A 21,908-nucleotide genomic window follows, 5' to 3' on the forward strand; every position below is an offset into this window, starting at 1 on the left:
AGTATCTGCCTTTTTTTTTTTACAGCGAAAGCTGTATATGGCTAGCAGAAACAAAAACATCGTCCAGCATCGGTACCACGAGCGGTCTCCATTGGATGTGCTATCAGTGACGTCGTCATCAACGTCGTACGCACGCGCACCATTGGCTGCGTTGTGAGTGACATCATCCATACCTTCGCAGCCATGGTGCCATGCACGCGCATCAGTTTTTCCTGAAACCTCCCACTTGTGTATGCCACGAACAACACTAAGAGAGCACCGACAGGGAACACATGTGGAAGCTCGCATTCGCCGGGTCGATGGTGCAGTCCTGGCACAAACACAGGCCCGGGAGGCCGAGGGCCGGCACCAACTGCGTACCGATTATCTGGCAGCCTTTCAAGGCGCGCTAAATCGCGAATGCAGGCGCCGGTGGCGCACGGATCCTGAAAATCACACCGCCGGGTATGCTCGCGATGCCAAACGTTTGCAAAAACGTGGCATTGCGGCGTCAACGTGATGATTGCAGGAGCGAGTTCACCGAGGTTAGCGCCCGCTTTCGGCGGGAGTTTGTCCTGTGGCACATCGGCTTCGGCTGCGACGTCTATGACATCAGTGCTCGTGTGTGTTGAGCCAGTTCCTCGTCAGAGAGATCCCGAGCTCAAGTTTTGGCGTGGCGCTCGCGTGGTGTAGCAATGCTTTACTGGGGATACACGCTGCAGGTGAAAGCAGTTTGTCGCTAGATGTGGCAGCGGTGGCGGCAAGTACGCGTGCGCAGATGAAAACCTCATTCGGCTTGGAGCGCTGCAAGTCAGCCACAGCTACATTGGGACGCACCGCCGATGCAATCAGAGATCACTAAACGTGCGCGGAAGTGAGGCTGGATGCCAGTGTTCCGACGAGCAAATGCGCAGTGAATATTCCCAGTCACGATAGGAGTAATGGCGCCGCTAAAGGTCGCTTTGAAAGCCTATAAGCTTTCGCCCCAAATATCATGCCGAACCAAGAAGCCCAAAGAGATTCAGGTTTACTGGGAAGTAAATCATTCGGCCTTTCATAACAGGAGAAGGCCTTAGTAGACAAGTGTTCTATGGTTGTTTCTTGATTGGAACAATCAGAAATGAAATATGATTTCTGCTTCTTCCGGGACCAAAACTGACGATTTTATTACTATGCTTGTGAAACATTTTGTAACCCATTCTAATAGTTCTATGCTTCCGCAAAATTCTAACTGAAGTATAAAGCGAACATACAGAACACAAATGAACTATATATGAATCCCGTGCGGAAAAAAAGACAAGAAAGCATTGGAATGTCATGGCGAGAGAAACAAGGATTACAGGAAAGGTATAGGAAGGTTAGCTATAGCACATTCAGTTAGCTACCCTACACACAGGAGGGGAATAAGTGGTAAGAGAGAGATAGAAGGGGACAAACGTTGCACACGGCTAACACAGTGCAGCGTTTCACAAGTCGTCGCTCAGTGATAATGCCTTCAATAACTGCGGGAATGACATGGGGCAAGTTTCAATAGGGCAGGCATTCCGTGAAGAAAAGTAGAAGAGATAGGGGTGTGCGAATTATTTCGTTTGCCTAGCATTCTTTAGACTCTACCGTCGAAACGTGGCCGTCGTTGTCTGGGACGGAACATTCGTCCTCGTGCTTAGTACCGTGACACCATAGCCAAGAAGTAAGAGCACTATAGGCTACTTGACAGCCTGGTTTCGGTGCCGCCATATTGTTCTGTTGCTCTTGCCGTTCTGTACCTTGAACAAAAACGATGACCACTTTGCAGAGTTGTGCGAACTTTCCAGAAAGATCAAAGTAGCAGGGTTGCCTTTCTTCTATATATATATATATATATATATATATATATATATATATATATATATATATATATATATATATATATATATATATATATATATATATATATATATATATATATATATATATATATATATATATATATATATATATATATCATTCTTATACATTTCTCCTACTCCCCTTTCTTTCTTTGTTTCTCTTTCTTTCTATTTTAATTCTAATTAGCTCACATATTGTTTATTTCTCTTTCTCTATTCCTTCTTCTCAGTTTTTTCTTGTATTTTTCTTGTAAAACTGGCTCGTTTTTCACGTGTAATTCTCTACCTTTCTCTATTTATATCTATCTTTCTATCTATGACACCTTCTTGCCCTCTTTTTCACTGTTTACTTTTATGTTTTTTTTCCATGTCTCTCGCTGTCTTTTTACCTTTTTATGTCTTCGGGCCCTTTATCTCTCAAAAACTTTCTCTTTCTCATTCGTGGTATTATTTCTTTCCCACCTATATTTTTTTTCTTTTCTCTCACTCTCACTTCTCGCTTTTCTCTCTCTCTCTTCCGCATTTTTCACGTGCTCCACTTCAACGAGCAGAGTTTTCGTTTGAGGCTCCCACCTACGGTACACGACTGTCGGGCTTGCCTGATTCCTGTAGCGCAATGCCACCTGTGGAGTCTTAGACGGCGGTGCGCAAGCTATCGATAAACTTTAACGGCTTTACTGTTAATAAACTATCAGTTTTGCGGTGAACGTAAACACATGAAAGCGTTTCGTTTTGTGCATTCGGTGTTTCACGGCATTATCAAGTGCCGCCACAAGACACAGAGCTATTGAACGCATTTATTGAACGTCCCACATCTCTCACGTAGTGTCGTCTGTTTAGGCTAATAAAACACTGTAGAACATGAAATAACTAGTCCTAACAGGAAGAGGTAGTTGCTTGCGATGCATAATAGGACGACAAAAATTTTCCGGAATACACGTTTACGCATTCAAATCTCAAGGTTTCTTCATTTATAAAGTGTTCCTGTCCTCGTGCAGTGTATCGTTCAGCGTATTGTATTGTGCAGTGTATTGTGCAGCGTATCCTTCAGTGTATCGTGCGTACTGTAATCTGTAGTGCATTGTGAAAAGTGTCGCGAATCGCGCTGTGTACTCTACAGTGTGTTGTGTAATTGTGTGGAGTGTTCTATATATATCAAGTACTTTATTGTGCAGTGTGTAGGAGTGTATTGCCTTCCTACAAGTGCACTGCATCAGTGCAGGCGCAATGCATCAGTGCATTGCATCATTCTGCTCAGCGGACAAGCGGGAAGTCTACTTTCTTTAGTTCGACTCGACCCCTACGGCCTTCTTCTTTTTCCTTGAGACCGGCATAATGGCATCGCGTGACGGATCGCGGTCGTCGCGTAAACCGTCAGTCGAACTACGCGCGTAGTATGCGTAATTATCCCAGAACCCGTTCCGGTTCGATCGCTCGGCGGCGTAGTTGGCTAACGGCATTGGTCGTGGCACGAGCGCGTTCGTACTTCTGACTTGCCTGGCACAACGTCCTCCTTCTTCAAGTGCGCGTGTCTCGCCAGTGAAAAGGAAGTCGCCGCCTCCCGAGCTGCTATCTCTGGCTCGTGGCAGAATGCTTACGCTGCCATGGATGGAGCCGCTGGTCAGCGCGATACAGATAATTATGCGTCCCTACCCGCATACTGCCCCTCCACGTGCGACAACGCCAGGAGGCGAGCTGGGCAGGAAGTGGATGGCATCGAGGTCCTGGTTCCATGCGATAGGACGCTTCCGTTTATCAACAAACCGCTTCGTGGCGGTGATGAATGCCACCGGCGTGACTAACTTATTATAACTACGGTAAGAAACCGGTGGTGACGCTCCTAATCTTCAGTGGCGCACGTTCAGCTACGTAGCATAAATTATTGAAGTTTACAGGCGTAAGGTCATATCAGCATGCACAAAGTAGGAGTAAAAGGGGATTCTTGAAAGTTTGAGGAGGGCTTAGTCTTGAGGTAAATATGTCACTTGGTGGCTTACCCCCCGTATTCTAGAACGTCCCTTCCCTCAACGCTTCACCTTCACTTGAGTAAGCCGATGGGAGCGCCGTCTCTTGGCACGGAAAGTCACTGCATATCAGTGATAGTCTGCTGCGATTCTTGAGCAGCGCAGCGTCGTTTTGAGCCGAGGTGTGGCGCAGTGCTCAACTCTGTCAAGTGGAGGTTGAAAGTCGAGTCGAGGAGCGTTTGTGAATACGGGGGTTAGTCTTGAGGTAAATATGTCACTTGGTATGACAGCGAATAATGCAATCACGACCGGCAAACATGAAACAAATTATTGGGCGAACTTGTGGCCAGTAATGTACTATCCATCAAATTGCAGCGGTACATGTGTCCACAGTCGTGGGACGTCAGAATAATCGGATGAGTCGGATAAGCCGTAAGGCTCGTTGCCATTTGATGTGTGTTTACCCTTGCCCTCGATGGAAGCGAAAGTGGAAATACTCAGCGGAAATTCACTCGCTTCGCCGCTTAAGCGGCCGGAAAACCGCGCTGCGAGGCAGGTGCGAATACATTGACTCGAGACTAATTTTTCTCGCCACTTGAGAGCAAATCGCCTTTCCGCTTCGCGGCTTTGGCTGCACTACACTCAAACAAAGGATCTAGCGGAAAGGAAGTTTTATTGTCCCACACCAATTACTAGCCCTATCTTTCAGGTCACAAAATACATGAACGTTATCAGAGGGACATAGCTATTTTGATAGGAAAGTGGCCAGTGACGAGTTTTCAAGAAAGGAAATGCAAGCAAGCCGGATGATCATTATTGTTGTGCGACAGAAAGACACCCTTTCTACTCGAGCCTCTTTAAAATGTAGTTCAAACCATGTAATCCAACCAACCAGCCGGAAATTTAAGATGGCGGCAAAGGCATCGGCGGTGCCTCTCGTCGGGGTGATTGCAAACTACCAGTGTAGTGAAACAAAGTTCACGGCCTCAACAAGGACGCGTTCATCGATAGCCTGGTTTGCATTGCGATAGACGAGAAGACTGGGAGTAGAAGGAGCAGCAGCAGCAGCTATAGTTGGCATGCCTCAACGTGTATCGCTTTTGCACAGCTGGCTGAACTCGTGTAGTTTCTGCCGGTGTATCTCCCGAAACGACGTTCTAACAGGTGCGAACTGTTCCTTTGATTCAGTGCTTTGCATGAGTAACTAGGATTCGGTATAAAATTTAGCACTCGAGAAACGGGCGAAATAGAATGAATTTTCGAAGTAGCAAAGGCGGCGGTGGCATTTGATACGTACAGAGAGAATCACATTGGTCTGTAGTGCAGAGGAGTGCGTGGTTGTCGACACTGTTGTTGTCCGCAGCTTCCACCTCAGGTAAGCCACAAGTTTCTGCTCGTGCTTAACTTATAGCAAAAGGGCTTAGAACGCACTATGACCATTTGTTGTATCATTATGGCGTCCGTCTTTACGTACTTCTGCAGAAAACTGCAGCTGGAGTGGCCGGCTTGGCACCCTATACAAGTGTGATTCAATCTGTACGAAGGGCAGAACAATTGTGAACATTCTCGACGCACGCGGATGTGGTTTTCCGGACGCTTTGACGTTTTCATTTTCGCATTTAAGGATGAATGTGCCAGTATCATAATATTGGTGGTGGTGTTAATTCCAGAATAAGCTATACTGTTTGCGTTGAACGCTCATTTTTCACACAAAAAAATCTGTGATAATCGGGAATGTTCGTCATTTCGATGCCTTGCACCGAAGATGTTGATAGTACGTGCAATGGGTCGTCAGTAACACGGTAACAGAAGAAGCCCATATGACTTGGAGTGTCTGTTTCTACGTGTCATGTGGTTTTGCGGTTCATTTCACTAATCGTCGGCAGCTGTGGTGATGATGATGATATGTGGGGCTTAACGTCCCAAAACCACCATATATGATTAGGAGAGACACCGTATAGTGAAGGGCTCCGGAAATTTTGACGACCTGGGGTTCTCGTTTATGGTCGTGAGCCGACATTCGCTATTGACGCCTCTTTCTTCAATGTAACGGCAAAAACGTCCACGACTACGCCAGAAAATTTCGTCTCCAGGCTCGCTGAAACACGGCAACATGCTCAACTCAACACAGAGGCCAGTCAACTAGACCGCAAGCAACCCTATGACAACTTTCGTCGAGACGTTACCTTCCGTTCTGGAGATGAAGTCCCTCGCCTGTTCGTACACACGGATTATGTGAAAAGTTTCAGTCACGCTTTCTCAGACCTTACGTTGTTAGTGAACGAACATCTCCTGTCGATTACCTTGTCACTCCCGTCGAGATTTCCTCGGGCCGTCGTTACCGTGCCTCCGAGATAGTCCACGTTTCACGCCTTAAACCCTTTGTTCGCCGCATCTTTCCCGCCTAAGCCTCGGCCGGGCTGGCCGCTCACGTAAATAAATAAATAAATAAATAAATAAATAAATAAATAAATAAATAAATAAACAATATATATATATATATATATATATATACATATATATATATATATATATATATATATATTATTAGCTCAGCGCGCAGCACGCGAGTGATTAGATGCGACACATGTGGAACGGGTGATCTATTTAAGCCGGTCTCGCTTGTCACTGTTAGGCCCCTCCAAAGGACGTATTCGCATGATAAACTTCAAGCGCTGTTTTTGTGCTACGGTGGTGACAAAAACAGTATATAAGAAAAAAATAATTTTTATAATTTTTCGTGAAATAGTAACCAAGTACAGAAGTGACGATTGTCGCTTAATCTTCGTCAGCTAAGCCCACGCTTAATTTCGCGACAATGCTCACGGCAGCTCATTAACGCAACTTTCGTAAAAATGCACCAGAGTGCTTTGAAATCTCCCACCTGAATACGTAATTGGTCTTGATCATCCAACTTTGTCAGCGCCGGCATGGTGCCCCTAGAGCGATGTTTCTTCACAGAATTTCCAGTTCTTTTTTCTTTTTTACTGATTTTTGAAGCTTGAGGCAGACGATGGGGCAAGCCAATTACGCGGAACGTTTTGCCGTGATTCTAGCTACCATAATCACGCTAATTATTTGTACCCTGGTACTTTCCGCATTCCTGTGTGGTGTGCTTTTTTGTTTTGATCCCCTAGCGATCATTTTTGTTTTCCTCCGGCGAAGCAGGTTTTTAAGGCACTTCGCTCAGGCCGTTCTCGAGTGAACCGGTGTTGAGGTGGAACTAGAAAGATAAAAAAAAATCCGAGCCAGTTTTAACCGGAATAAAAGCTGTATAACCTGCGCAGCGTCGACCCTTTCGTGTTTTCCCCGTGTTTGTGTTTCAATAGCGCACCCGTTTAGGCAGTTTGGCTTTTCCTTTATCTGGCCAACGCGAACAAAAACGACGCGTTCGTGAAGGTTCGAGAGCTTCTGACCGCAGCACAGTGGATAGCGCGGCCGGTTTCTGTATACGGGAACTGTAGAGACGTGCAATCGATTCCCGCTGACGGATCATTTCTAGATGCGAAGCGCCTTATGGTAGAGGTCAATCCGGTGTGTGGCGTGGCGTGACCACCCTTGCGGCGTAGAGTCACTGTATATGCTACCTTTAGGTAGCAGAGTTGCGCGTAGGTCTGCCATCTTGCCCGCTGAGACGTCCATGTCATGCAGGAAAGCCACCGCTTCTGCCAGCAGCACTCGCGTTCGCGAGGCTGAGTTCACCGGCAGCATCTGGGCGTCCGTACAAGTAACGCCACACGAGCTCAGAGCACGTCCGCTCGCTCTGTCGCCATGCGGCGTTGCTGATTGGACGAACATTAAAAAAAGAACGAAAGTGAGCTCGTGAGCCGGGAACGCGTTGCAACGCATCGCCAGAGGAAAAAAATTGCCCGCAGCTTCCCTCGGGGGAACACTGAGGAGGATGCGGACCATATAATTGGTTAACGGGGTGTTAAAGTGCGACTTACTTGGGTCGATGGCTAAATTGGTTAACGTGGTTGTGAAATGGGGTGTTAAATTGCGACTTACTTGGGTCGATGGCTAAATTGGTTAACGTGGTTGTAGGAGGGGGTGTTAAATGAGTGAACACGTACACACGTATGCGAAAGGGCGGCGCTGGTCGAAGGGACGTCGATCATTGTGTTTGTGGATTCGTTGGAATTCATTTCACCGCGACCTTGGACGTCGACGCGCCGTACAAACCAACCGACGAGCGGCAACTGAGCGAGCGAGCGCCGACCTTGAGTATATATACAGCACGACGGCGCATGCACTGTCAGCTGTTGAATGTTCTCGAAGCGCGACGCCACATGCGCGTCCACTGGAGAATCAGGAGAATTGTAGATGTCGAACGCGGTGTATAGAGGAGGAAGGGTGCACAGATGGTGGAGGAGTGAAGCGCGCGCGGTGTGTAGAGTAGGAAGGGATGCACAGATGGTGGAAGAGTGGGCGACGGCGCGACGGCGCATGCGCGCGCGTCAGCTGTCGAATTTTCGAGAAGCGGTGCGGACGGCGCGGACGGCGCGGACGGCGCACTACAAGGCGCGAGTATAAGATGCTCCGCATCTAAAAGAGTGAGGCGAGACAAGAGTAGCGTCGGATGTATCCGAGAGAGCTTCTGCCCCGAACCGCGTTTTCTTCTATATGTAGCGACCACGGATTCACTTGTAACTTCAATATAGACACCCGAAAGTGGACCAAAGGGCGCGACGAAGCTCTTTGGGCCGCCTCAGCATTGTTGGTACCGACCGCCAGGGATACTAAGAAAATGGAACGCTCGCTCAACACAGTGACACGCTGAAGTGTCAGTGCCCCTTTTGGCACGTTTTTAAAGAACGCTTCCTGAGGGCTCACATAATCAGCCGTGAACGCCTTGCTCAAAACTAAAAAAAGAAAATGATATGCACGTGTAAGTTTGGTTTTGCTGCGTCTACTCGCTGGGCTGTGTGTTTTGGCGCTACCATCAGATTTTCTAAGCTGCATTGCCGGGTGCCTATATTATGGTTAATTTTTTTTAAATCGAACCTTTCCTACTGTAGGAGCCTACGCAGCTCCACGGCTCCCTGCGTTTTCTCGCTCCTTTATAACCTGGCGCTGGCGTAATGACTTTCACTTCGAAGAAAAAAAATTGAAAACTTTAATAAATAATGGTCTTTGATATTACTAGTACTATAGCTTGTTCGACAGAAGTCATCATAGCGAGACATCTTCGTTTGAAATAGCGAACGAAAAAGCCTTGACATGATTTGTCGAGAATTGTGTACACAATCTGCAACAACTGAAGCTCCACAAATCGCTCGTTTCACGTAGTTTATCGCCACTTTAAACGATTAAGCAGGTGGATCGGTAAAACAATGGCTAGACCTGTCCTTTCGTGTTTTACGAACAGCACGAGCAAACGAGAATTTCGAGCGTATCTATATGTATACTTGTGGCTTCCTGTGATCATGGCAACTACGCAGCACTGAGTCACGGCGCTGCACAGACGCCTTCAACACTGACGCCCACTAAAAACGGACAACACAAGACGCAATCACAATACCAACGAAGTGGTAGTACTCAGAGGGATCTCCTCGCCGGACTGTTGGTGCGACGCGGACTCGCTCACTGGATTCCATGCCGACCGGTCGTGCCCTCGCGATCTCAGACGACAGTGCAGCTCTGGCCGACCGGATTAGCCCTGCGCCATCTCCTGTCGCCGACAAGAGCTCTCGCCAGTGGTGCCCCGTCCTCGGACTCCTGCAACAGTGTCCATCTTTCCTGTCTTCTGCTTACTTCCGTCACTCCCTGTCCCTGCGCCTCGCTCTCTCCTTCCTCTCTCTTTATATCTATATCTTTTGATCCTATCCCTTTATTCCCTTCTCTACCCCCATTCGTGCTACTGTATTGAGGTGTCCTCCCCCTGAAAGACAGTTACGGGCTCACTTTTCTCTTCTTTTTCATTTATAATCACCCCCTCCCCCGCCGGACTGTTCGGGCAGGGGGGTGGTGGTCGCCAGAATCCACGTGGCCGTAAAGTTGGCCTTCCCTAAAATGGACGCCTTTTGCGCACGTGAACGCACATGGCGAACGGGAGTGCGAGCGGCGAGTTCTATCAGTGACGCAACTCTGATACCTAAAGGTAGCATACAGAGTAACCCTGTTGGTGCACAAGGACGCCTCTCTCTCCCTCGTCTAGGCTTATTCCCAGCAAGAAACACACATGACGCCTGTCGTGTGGGCTCTTTAATTTGACCTGTTCTCCTCGCTTCCACATCACACCACATCACATCACATCACATCACATCACTTTATTTTCTTAAAGACCCCTCAAGGGGGTATTACATAAGGGGTGGGTATACAGGGTAGCCAGATGACTTCACTCGGTAAGATAGTTTGTTACATTGTCCAAAAAGTTTGATGGATTAGTAATGGCTGCAATGGTGTGGGAAATGCCATTCCAATCTGTTGCTGCTCGGGGGAAAAATGAAGAGGAAAATGTGAGGGCGCGAGCACGTGGGCGTGACACTTGCAATTCATGTCCGCGGCGATGAGGTATGCGCGTAAGGTGAACGATGTAAGGTGGAAGACAGAGATCACTGTAATAAAATTTGTGGAATAATGATAGCGTGGCAATACTGATAGCGTGGCAAGACATGAATAATCTTCCATGCTTTAATATACAGGATGCAGGATGTGCGTAAATGGGTCATATGTTAGCGTTTTTTAATTGAGTCGTTGTAATTATGGCATAACGCAGCAAGGGAACAGGCTTGAATCCTGTATTCTCACCGCGGCTGCACTAGAAAATTAAGATTTTTTTACATACGTTCACTGTTTTAAATTCAACAAGGCCATTTCATCTATGTGTATGAGGTGAGGAACATTAGTTGCAGGTCAGACAGTAATTAAAGTAAGGTGAGTAATTCAATTCCTGGCCACACAGCGTGTCTGCTCAAAAGGAAATACTGAATTTATTTGTTTATAAGTATTCTGCTTGCGATATCGTATCATTTAATTAAAACTAATTTGATGCAGCACACGAAGCCCCAAAACTTCATTGCAGAAATTCAAAGGATTAACCACAAACTATGAAAGTAGGTTTCTGGAATTTATATTCACGTCATGAGTCATCAAACATATCGTACTACCCGTGATAGATTGGCAATGCAGGAACAGCTGAACACATTATTGAAAGTCACTTCTGCGTTATCTAGAACTGATTTCAGGCCAGTTTCAGTTTGAGAAGACAGAATCAGCTCTACATTGTTGAAATGAAAATTTCAAACCACTTTCGCACCTAAAAATGCTACCAATCATATGGAAGTTTATACTAATTCATTTTCAAGCACTATTGTATGCGTAGTGCTCCCTTGCTGTTCATCATAGTCATGCAATCTTCACAGAACTGTCATCATATTTATTCAATGCAGTAGTTACATTCCTGAGTCACTAGACATGGTTAAATCAGGTTGTAACTTTGGCCTGTTGACGTTGCTTTGATACATGTAATGTTGCACGTAAAATTTTGATTGCCCGATAGATTTCAAAGTTCCAAAGTGGATCAGGCAATTAGAGAAGCCGTAGTGGAGGACTCCATATGATTTCGACCATCTGGTGTAATGACCACACACCCTAATCATGCAGTATGCGCTCTTCTAGCATCGATATGCCACCGTCGTGGTGGGGGTCGAATTCCCAACCCTCGAGTGAACAGCTGCACAACGCATTCACCGGACCTCCAAGGATGGGTCGCATTCGTAAAAGCGTTTTAAGAATGCAACGATGAGCAGACAAACGAATGGCGATAGCCGTACCAGCTGCACTACTTCCGTGCCCCTTCCACCCCTTGTTCGCAAGATCATTGTTATGAATCATGCATGATTATTGTTTATTTCAACGTGTCACAGGTCAACATGATACGTACCAAGGGATGGTGTGGCTAAAAGCAAATTAGCTGCCGGACAATGCCCTACCACCTAAGTACTAAGTACCACCTAAGTACATAAGTACCTAAGTACCTAAGTACATACATACCTAAGTACATAAGTACATATGTACCACCTAAGTTCGACGGGGTTAGCAGAAAGCTGAATCACTGAGAAAAAACATGAGAAAACCAGGAGCAGTTGACGACCTACATAAAACAATGTAATCAAAAGTTTGCTGAGATTAATGAGCAAACTTGGCATCATTTTGGATGGTTCCCTGGATGCCGCCACAAAATTTACACTCTGTGTGGTGGTAAAAAGGCATGACCCTCAAAAACTCACTGCTGCAGGAGCGACCTCAGTTTTCAAACTCCCTTGCAACTGCACAAAAAGGAGGTGACTCGATGGGACTGGCTGACCTTTTCAAGGAAGTGCGAAATTGCCTTCTCTCAGGTTTGTTGCTAAGAGGTACGAATGTTGACCTTATAGACTCAGCAGTAGATATTTAGGCTTCACGAATTATTACTGCAGCCCACACAGTTTTATGGCAGTGCCCAGGCAGCCTTCATTTAAAATGAAGCGGCGCAGCACGACAGAAACCGAGTATAACACAACCACAGAACGCCATGCAGGTGGCTTTTCACAACCGGTAGGTGAGTTATGCGAAGTCTGCGCGACCACTTTGTGCAGACTTGGCGTACAAACTGGCCCGGCAGCGAACCCTATTCCGCGACGTTTAGTCGATTTATGGCAACACCGACAAACAAACAAAATGAGTGGAGAGAGAAAACTGCATGTAATTTGTGCGCAAGTGCATGTGCTGCCCTAATGAAAGGCTGCCAGTCATGCAGCGGTGCGACTGAGTACGGCATTACCTTCACACCGTTCCCTGGTCGCTCCCGTTTTCAATGCCATTACTCAATGTCTCACGCGTCCGACAATGCGCAGCCGGACGTGAAGACAACTGCGATTCGTCAGCGTCGGGACAGGCTCGCGGAGAGAGAGAAAAGAACTGGTCGCGTTACCCAGCGAGCGAATGTCCGGGGCCGATTCAAAAATCTGCGCTACGGCCAATTCCTGGCAGAGTGTGTAGCAGCGGCCGTTCCGATCACCCATGTGAGATACGACCCGACCAAGTACGGTTTAGGTAAGAAGAAACCTCTTGTTGCAATCGTTAACCTTAAGCTGCCAACTCAATTTCGTGTATTATTAACAGTGTGGGTTAAACGCCTCAAATCTACAATAATGCACCGGATATAGTAAGGGGGGGGGGGGGGGGATCTCCGGAAATTTTGACCGGCTGGACATCTTTAACGTGTATCTCTATCTAAGTACTCGGTTTTAAGCGTTCTCGCCTGCTTTGAAAATGCGGCCGTGGCGACCAGGATTTGATTCAAAGACTTGCGAGTAAACCACTAGACCAATAAACAATTTGGATCTCATAGTCGATGTTCATACCGCTGATAAGTTCTTTTGCCCAGTGGTATAGTCAAACTTTCTACTTACGCCACGCTGGCACTTGTATTTACATCATCTTTTACTGAGATGTCGTGTTCCAGTGAACTTCTTCGTTTCATGTAGTTCCAGTGGACTTTTTTGTCTCATGAAGAATACTTCATGTAGCTTCGCCTGTCTGTCAGATATTGCTATTTAAGCCTTTGATAATTCTTCGGAAGCCCCGACGCGATGATCAAGTGGATAACGGATAACTCGCTCACTAGAAAAGATGCCACCAATTAAGCCAGCAAATGTCAGTGAAGGACCCGAGTACGTACATTGAGAGAACACTAGGGAACGGCAAAGGCGACAATGGCTGCGCAAAGAACTCAAAGCAACGGAAAGTCTACGACAAGAAACACCCGCTCGTACATCTATGTGAGGTGCGACTGCTTGATTTAAGCGCGAGTTTATGTCTCTGGAGTTTACGCAACCGTGTTGCGTCTGCGACTGTTTGCGGTTTAACTCGAGTCTTTGCACTGAGAACCAACGTAGAAAAAAAAACTTAGCATCACTTAGCTAAAGCCTAGCAACAACCTAGAACAATTTCATCACCTACCCAAGTCTCATAAATAGCCCAGAAGCAACTGAATCTGTCTACGGAATCGACCACGTTCATGGTTTAAAGACTTGCGCCGTTGAGTAAAGCTTCACAAATTTTATTATGTTCCAGCTAACTTAGAGTCGCTTTAACGTCACATCATTTACCCTACGATTTTGTTCCACAGCTTGTTGGTACCAGACACAAAATTTGTAAATGTGCTGTACCCTTATCTTCATATTCAGCCGTCAATATTATCGTTTCTCAACTGTTCGTTATGTTCTGCTGCATGTTTAAATTAGTGTTAATAAGCAACCTGTTTTTTATGTTGTGATAAGCAACAGGTTTTGAAGGATACTTCGACATTTGTCTTCTCTCACTTGCCGATGGTCTGGGCCTAGTCTTGAAAGCAATTTTTTGCTTCAGCAGGCTATACTGTCTCACGTAAATGACAATAGAGCATTACTATTATTATTGGTATTATTATTATTATTATTATTATTATTATTATTATTATTATTATTATTATTATTATTATTATTATTATTATTATTATCACTGTCCCTGCTTGTATTCAGGCCGCCCTTGCACATAGTTGTATAAGTACTTTATTTACCATTGTTTTTCAATATCTGTTATGTTTAGTTGTTTCATTGTAGCCTTATGCTGATTTTTGCTCCATAAAATATCTTTATATTACCTTTTTTATCTTGAAACATTCTCAGCTGTCTTGCCTATTTTTTGTATGTGTGCCAGTACGATGTTGATTTTGTAGTTGCTGAGATTTTTGAACGAAGTCGTACTCAATTATAGCGACTATACTTGCTTTGAAATACTAATGTTAGTGATCTAGAGTATCAGCATGTTATTATTTATTTCTTTCAGCTCCCTTCTTACTGTGCATTGCCCCAATGGCTGTGTTCGACAGAGAGATTAGGTAGAAGTGACCGTGAAATTCTTACATCACCCTAACATCTGGTCAGGTCAACCTGCAGGCTGTTCTCGCCAATTCATAACCACTCATGCTCGCTGAACTTGACTGCACAAAAATCTCTGCTTGTGTGGCTTCGCCCGACAGTCTAAAGCTAAACTAAAGCTAAAACGCAGCAAAGCCAGACAAGCGTTGGGAGATATTACTTGTGCTACTTATGGCGTAAACGCCATGAAAGTAAAGTGAAAGAAAAGGTAACCTGTCTCTGACAGGAACCGAACTCTGGCAGCAGCAACCTGCCACTGTGACGTCAGCTTTCATACTTCTGTCAAAACTCCTTGAAGAGGTGATTCTAAAAGGCTGGCTGCTGCCTAGAGACTGCGATATTTCACTTAACAGAAGCAGCGCAGTCAGTAAAGGACTGACAAGAATACACAAACACAGACACAGCGCTTCGTACGTGCCTTTCACTATCGGTGATTCTCGTGTAGCGGTGTTCCGTGTAGATAAAAAAAGAGCCCAATTAACTGACCTGGTGATAAGACCTATGAAGTGACAATATGGTCAACTTGATAGCGTAGGCAATGAAAAAAACGATAAATTACAAAAAAGTACCGCACGTCGTTTCTATGCAACTGCGTGTCCTGCGTTAATGATAGGCTGCCGGCGAACGGTACGAAGGAATACTGCGTTGCCTTCACGTCGCCTCCTCTCTGCAGTCGTTTTCAATGGCGTTCCTCCAGGCGTCTCACGCGTCCTACAATTCGTAGTGGGACTAGAAAAAAAATACAACCGCTATTCGCTCGCCTCGGGACGGGCTCGCAGAGAGGGAAAAGAAGAACTGGTCGCGTAACTAAAGCAGCCGAAGTCCGTAGCCGATACAAGAATCCACGCCACGTCCACCTTATAGCAGTGCTCTTTTGATTCACGATGTCTGGCATGGTCGGGCCAAATATGTTTGAGGTAAGACGAAGCGGTCTCATAGCACTTGTCAGTAACATTAGCGCAGTTTTTTTTTAAATTTTAACTCCTAACAGACCTCCCATATTATCAGCCTGTTTATATCCATGTCATGGCGAAGGCCTCTTCCTGGGACCTCCAGTTTACCCTATCCTGTTCGAGCTTGTTGAGTTTAGCTTTGCGAACTTCTTGATTTTGACACCTTCATCTGATTTTCCACGTTCCTTAACTACATTTACCATCTTTCGGTAACCATTTTGTTGCTCTTACTGTTCACTCGTTGTCTGTTATATGAACTACGTGGCCAGTCCAGGTCTCTTTCCTTCACTATATGTCAAGTAAGATGTGTGCAACTACTGTTTGTTTCCTCGCCCTTCCTGCTGTCCTCCAATAATAGATGTTACTGCTATCGTTTTGCGTTACATAACGCACTGCGTCGTCCTCGCCTATTTTTGTATATAGTTGCAATGTTATCCTCAGTATTCCAGTCCCATATGTTACAACTTTTCGGTCCTCCAGTCTGACTTTTAGTCGGCCCATCTGATGAATACACGTGTCTCGATTCCATCCATATTAATCTCTCTCAATTTATTTCCCACCAGCACTTCAATTTGAATCAGCATGCATAACTTGGATTGTTTATTGCAGTTTCGTTTTTAATGTCATGTTCTTTTATTGCTGCTTTTCCAATTACATGTTCTCAACGTTTAACTCGGCGTGCCTGGTTCTGCTGCTTATAAACCGTTATGTACGGGAAGTTGTATCTTGATACCGGTAATTTTAGAACCTGTATTATGTTGCTAGAGTGTGGGTAATCTAGGCTTAAGTACTTGGCATGGTTTCGGCTGTCGGCCAGATACCGCCACAGAAGCCTTGCATGAGGCTTTGACAGACGTGCACGATGCTAATGTATAAAGAGTGCGTTATAATAATAATAATAATAATAATAATAATAATAATAATAATAATAATAATAATAATAATAATAATAATAATAATAATAATAATAATAATAATAATAATAATAATAATAATAATAATAATAATAATAATAATAATAATAATAATAATAATAATAATATTAATAATAATAATAATAATAATAACGCATTCGCTCTCAATAATTTCAACCATCAGCATGTCAATTACTATTTTGTTTCCGACTATGGTCATGTGGTTCTTCTTGAACAGTCCTTCTACATAAAAAAAGAAAGAAAGCAATTGAAGAGAACAACGAATAGGGCTGTTAGGCAACTTTTCATTGTTACCCTCGTGCCTTGGCTACTACAATTCAGGGAGAAAAACAGGGGCACATTGACAAAGTAGGGATGAAATTCGGCGTTACCTTGATTGTCCCTGTATTTCAACGTCATTGTTCAGTATACAGTGCGACAAGTAGTCACAAAAAAGAAAGAAAGAACAATAATTAAGAAAGAGTGAAAAACTAGCAGCATTCCAACTTCCAGGGACTAGTTCTTTACACTTCATAAGCAATTCTGCTCGCCGATACAGTTTTGCACAGGGCGTTGTGTTTCTAATTGTACTCGAAAAGAAATCACCTACATGATGCCAATACACAGAAGGTGCATTGTTGTGTTATTATGTTTATTAAATACGTCCTGTGACGCACAGTAAATATGCGACTGATTACCATATGTCTGTTCGTACATTTGTACCCCTCTTTAGTGTCATTTCGTAAGCTTTCGCTCAATAAATAACTATAACACAATCACCTTCCCCCACATGCTTCGCATAACATCTATTTCCAACCTTGCTCGCCAACGCTCCATGGCTTTTTGGAATGAGCCTCTCTTTACGCATGCAAGATTACGATCCATTGATCCAACGTTAAGCATGCAGCTTCCAACAAAATTCGCCGAGGCGACGCTACTGCTCTGTGCAGACTATGGTTGGGAGTCGCGTTTACCCGTGCGTACGCGTTCCGCATAGGTATGGCCGACACCACCGACTGTGCACACTGCGGAGATGAAGAAACAATTCGACATATCCTGTGTGACTGCCCGAAATACAACCTGGAAAGACAACACCTTTCTAATAAACTCAGCAGGTTAGATGACCAGCCGCTGTCAGAAGAAAGTATACTGCGCCATCGTCATGACTCATCGTCACAGAAGAAAGCCGTGCAAGCGCTACTGGGCTTTTTGCGAACTACTGGCCTGTCGAACGCCTCTGAGTGGACTGATTTTGTGTGTGCGTGTGTGTCGGTGTTTTTCTCTTGTTTATTTTTTAACTCTCCCTTTCTCTTTCAACCCCCTATTCCCCAACCCCAGTGTAGGGTAGCATACCGGATACTAGCATCTGGTTAACCTCCCTGCCTTCCTTTTTTTCTCGTTTCTCTCTCTCTCCAAGGCGCGTGCGATCTGCCGATTTTTATTATGTGCATTCCAAAGGGCCCGTGAAGGATTTCATATTTCATAACGTTGATATTTACTGTTCTAGTGCTTTTGGAGTTCGCGTCGTGCGCCGCTATGGGGTGCATTCGCGGAACGATTCCATTTTTTTCCCTGTGTTTTTCACCACTAATAGCCGTGTGCGATTGGTCGAAGCTCAACTCATGCACACTTAGATCAATCGTGCATGTCTAATGACGACGAAATCATAAAAGAAAGAAATGGAATCGTTTTGCGATTGCATCACTGAGCACTATCCTGAACACAACGAGCGAAAAAAAAATTAAGAAAGTCACAGTAAAAAACTATCAGCGTTCCAACATCCAGTATGTTCCCGCTGCCGCTGCTCTCTCCACGTTATAACCACTTGTTTTGGTCGCTAATCTACTTTGCGCACCACGCCATACATCTGACTTGTTCAGGCAGGAGCATCACGTTGGAAAGTACTCAATTGGACAAAGGGGGGACACTATCTTCATTCGGTAAGTGCCCAATCAACGAATGCCCTTTGGCAGCCAAGGGCCACTGCACCAGACAAACAATCTCTCGAGAGCATCCCAGGCGAAAATTTCGCGTGCGTTATGCGTGAACGCTTATTACGAAAACATGCTCTGCGCGAAACTTAATGGACAGCGTCCTCGTATAGGGGCACGAAAACTTGCGATGAGCTGGTGAATGAGCCAACACACGAGGCAGATAAGGTTTATCTTTATGGACGAGCAGGGCTGAGAGTGCCATCCGAACATTATTCGCACTCGAGATGTAAATGGTGTCCGGTCAATGGCGAACGACAACGAGTGGTTGCGTCCTGGTGTACCATATTCACCGCAATACTACAAAAAAGGTACCGCATTTACTCCCGTACTGGCAGCAAGCTCTTGGCATTGGCTACACATTCGTTAGGCGAGCAGAGGTGAGAGTGCCACCCGTACATGATTTGCACTCGAGATGCCTCACCAAACGCGACAATGTAATTTCGGTGAAGTCAGTCATCCTGCATCGGAAGCATGAACATGAGCGATGCAAAAAAAAGAACATATCACGTAATGGCGTAAGCATTTGGCATCATCATAACGTCGCCGATCAGCACAACGTTCGACGTAATCGGGTCGTCTTATTTTGACGTCATCAGGACGTCCTCAGGACGTCACATGTCATGGTGTTACACGATGACAGCATAGCATGACAACGTTGCTTGATAACCACTAAAACACTAGCTTCATATAAATTCATCCTGTCATAGTCATTTGTAGCCATTAGTTTTACATATTTATTTTATTTATTTATTAGAATACCCTCAGGGCCCGTAGGGCATTACAGAGGGGGTGGGTACAACGTTTATAACACACAAGAAAAAAAGACAAAATAAAGAAACAAGTGTCAGATGCGCAAATCAGGAAGGCAACATAAGTCAACTAAAAATGTATAAGTAAGAATTCAAGCACATACAAGACAAAGATAGATAATGGAAACTGCGTATAGTTACAAGCATTGCTGAGAAATTGCAGTCTTGAATAACAAAGGGTCTGTTATTGTTACAACGGAAGAGGGAAGGTGGTTCCAATCGGCGGCTGTTTTCGGTAAGAAGGCTGCTGAAAAGAATTTGGTGCGGCAAAACGGAATGGCAACCTTATGCTGGTGATCAATGCGCGATGAGTGGTATGACGGTTGTGAAATGAGGTCTCGCTTCATTGATGGATTGTGAAAAAATATCTTATGAAAAAAATGCAGTCGCTTCGCTGCTTCGCTTCCATACATATTACGCAATAATTTATTTTCCTTTTTATTACACCCTATCATTTCAGTCATGTTTTTTATTGTTTGTCAACAATGATCATTCCACATCAAACCATAATATGTTGATCTCTATATTCTTGTGTTTTTGATGGCTTAATGTTTCCGTTTTCATGCTTTTGCCATTTAATATATTTGATGTTGCAATGCTGTTAGCAACCCCTCAGCTATATTGTTGGGTTGCTAATACTCAAAACATATATATCAATAAAAATGATGCATTAAGCTTCAAACGTTAAGAACGGGCCACTTACGAATGCCGTGGAAAACCAGGTAAAAAGCAGAATGCTTGCCATGCCTCCCATGGTGAAGGCGATGCCATAGAAAATCACGTTAACTGCACAAAAACTTGTGGAGACGAGTCGGGATTGAGGGGGACATGCACTGCTAGTGAAAATTGTCACTGCATGAGGGCGCTCAAACTCACAGTTGCTGGGATTGGAGCCAAACTTGTAGTTACTTTCCGTCATCATTTATCACTTGATTACAAGTATGATAAGCTTGATATTTCCAGTCGAAGTAAGTTCCTGATCCCAAAAAAATAACACAAGCACTTCATCGAATTTGTTATTTAGAATGTCGACGAGTGTTGAAAACTATTTTTCTTTTATGCAATGAAAGCGCAAAGTTCAGTTTTTCAGAGTGGAAAACACACCTTGATCTTCGCGTTCTGAGATCGTCTACTCAAGACGCAGTGGATGCGGTATTGAAGATATCGCTATCGTGGGTTATGTTAACGGAACAAATTAGCAGCCAAGTAGAGAAAACTAGCCACATATGTAGCCAAAAGGTAGCCCAGTAGCCGTGCAATCTTCTGCCGCAAAAGATCTCAAAAAGTAACTAAACTGGGGCAAGGTAGCCAAACCTGGCAAACCATTGCAGTATATCATAATGTTAAGCGTGTCAGTAAAATTTTATAATATGCTTATTTAAAATTTGACTTATTCGTTTGAATATGTATTTATCTATTTATTAGTTTTCATGCTAGCGCAACCGAATGGGAGAATAGAAGGAAGGAAGGAAACAGGAGGTGAAAAAAAAAGCAGGGTTCTTAACCAGTCTAGAAGGACCGGTTTTTCTACTCTATACTGGAAAAAGGGATGGAGGAGCTTTAAGCGTAGAGAGAGAGAGAGAGAGTGAAATGAAGAAAGAAGGGTGAGAAAACCCGCACATTCGCACACCGCATAGTCATGATAAGGCCATCAGTCTACAACCACTGGTGCAAATCTGATCACCTCAAAATTATTCGCATTGTCTTCATCGGCGTCACCCGTGGTGACCTCTCAGACCACATACTAGGCTGGGTTTTGCCATCATCGGTCCGTTGTCTGTATGAACTAGAGAAACAGCGAGCGATTCTATCCGCTTACTGTAGTGAGGACAGTCGCAGAAGATCCGCCGTAGTCTTTCCTCGCTGCAGGGCTCTACAGGGAGGAGTGGTCTAGCAATATGGTCTAACAGTGGCAGATTATTCAACCAACACAACCTGCCTCAGATACTCTCCTATTAGATATACTATCTAATTACAGAAAAAAATACATAAACTATACAATAATACTTCATCCCTAGCCACATATGCAGAAACTACAGAAGCCACCGCTTTATCACTCAGTTACACTAGTCCTAGTGTACTTGTTTTTTTTTTCTTTTTCAGAGACACTAATATTTTGTAGAATAATCATAATCAGATAACTGCGACAGAAAACGCGCACAACAGAATAAAATAACTGTATTTCTACTACTGCTGCCACTGCTGCTGCTGCTGTTCCTGGCGATTCTGTTGTATGGCAGCAGCTTTAGTTGGTTCTTTATTGAGCAATTTTCATTCGCCATTTTGTTTTGATTTTGTTTCTTCTGATATGACATTTTGTGTGTCTCATTTTGCTGTGTGCTGGTCCTGCAATGATATCGAATGAGATCAGCAGTATAGTAATAAACGCATAAATGAAAAGTAAATATGATTTAATAATTGAATATTTACTGTCACTAACGGCAACGCTGAAGGCAGCCGTGTCTTCGATTGCAGAAACAAAGGCAGGAAGCCGTTCACAGTCACTCTTTATTAACGGCACCA

General features: G+C 44.5%; 1 protein-coding gene across 6 annotated transcripts in view; it reads left to right on the plus strand.

Moving 5' to 3' along the window:
- Hn (phenylalanine hydroxylase) overlaps positions 1–21,908 on the plus strand; it is a 115,353-nt gene that overhangs the window by 16,167 nt on the left and 77,278 nt on the right. Inside the window, exon 1 of one of the 6 annotated variants that reach the window (XM_075871116.1) lies at positions 12,700–12,847. The exons of 4 other annotated variants lie outside the window; for them this stretch is intronic. Coding sequence is in view for 1 of the 2 variants with exons in the window: in XM_075871114.1 (XP_075727229.1) it covers positions 15,600–15,632 (33 nt within the window). In the remaining variant the exon portion in view is untranslated. Of the gene's footprint in view, positions 1–12,699; positions 12,848–15,510; positions 15,633–21,908 lie in introns of those variants that run through there. One more of the 6 variants, XM_075871114.1, reaches the window with a different exon arrangement.

The sequence above is a fragment of the Rhipicephalus microplus genome, chromosome 8 (genome assembly GCF_043290135.1).
Source record: "Rhipicephalus microplus isolate Deutch F79 chromosome 8, USDA_Rmic, whole genome shotgun sequence".
NCBI classification, from domain to species: Eukaryota; Metazoa; Arthropoda; class Arachnida; order Ixodida; family Ixodidae; genus Rhipicephalus; species Rhipicephalus microplus.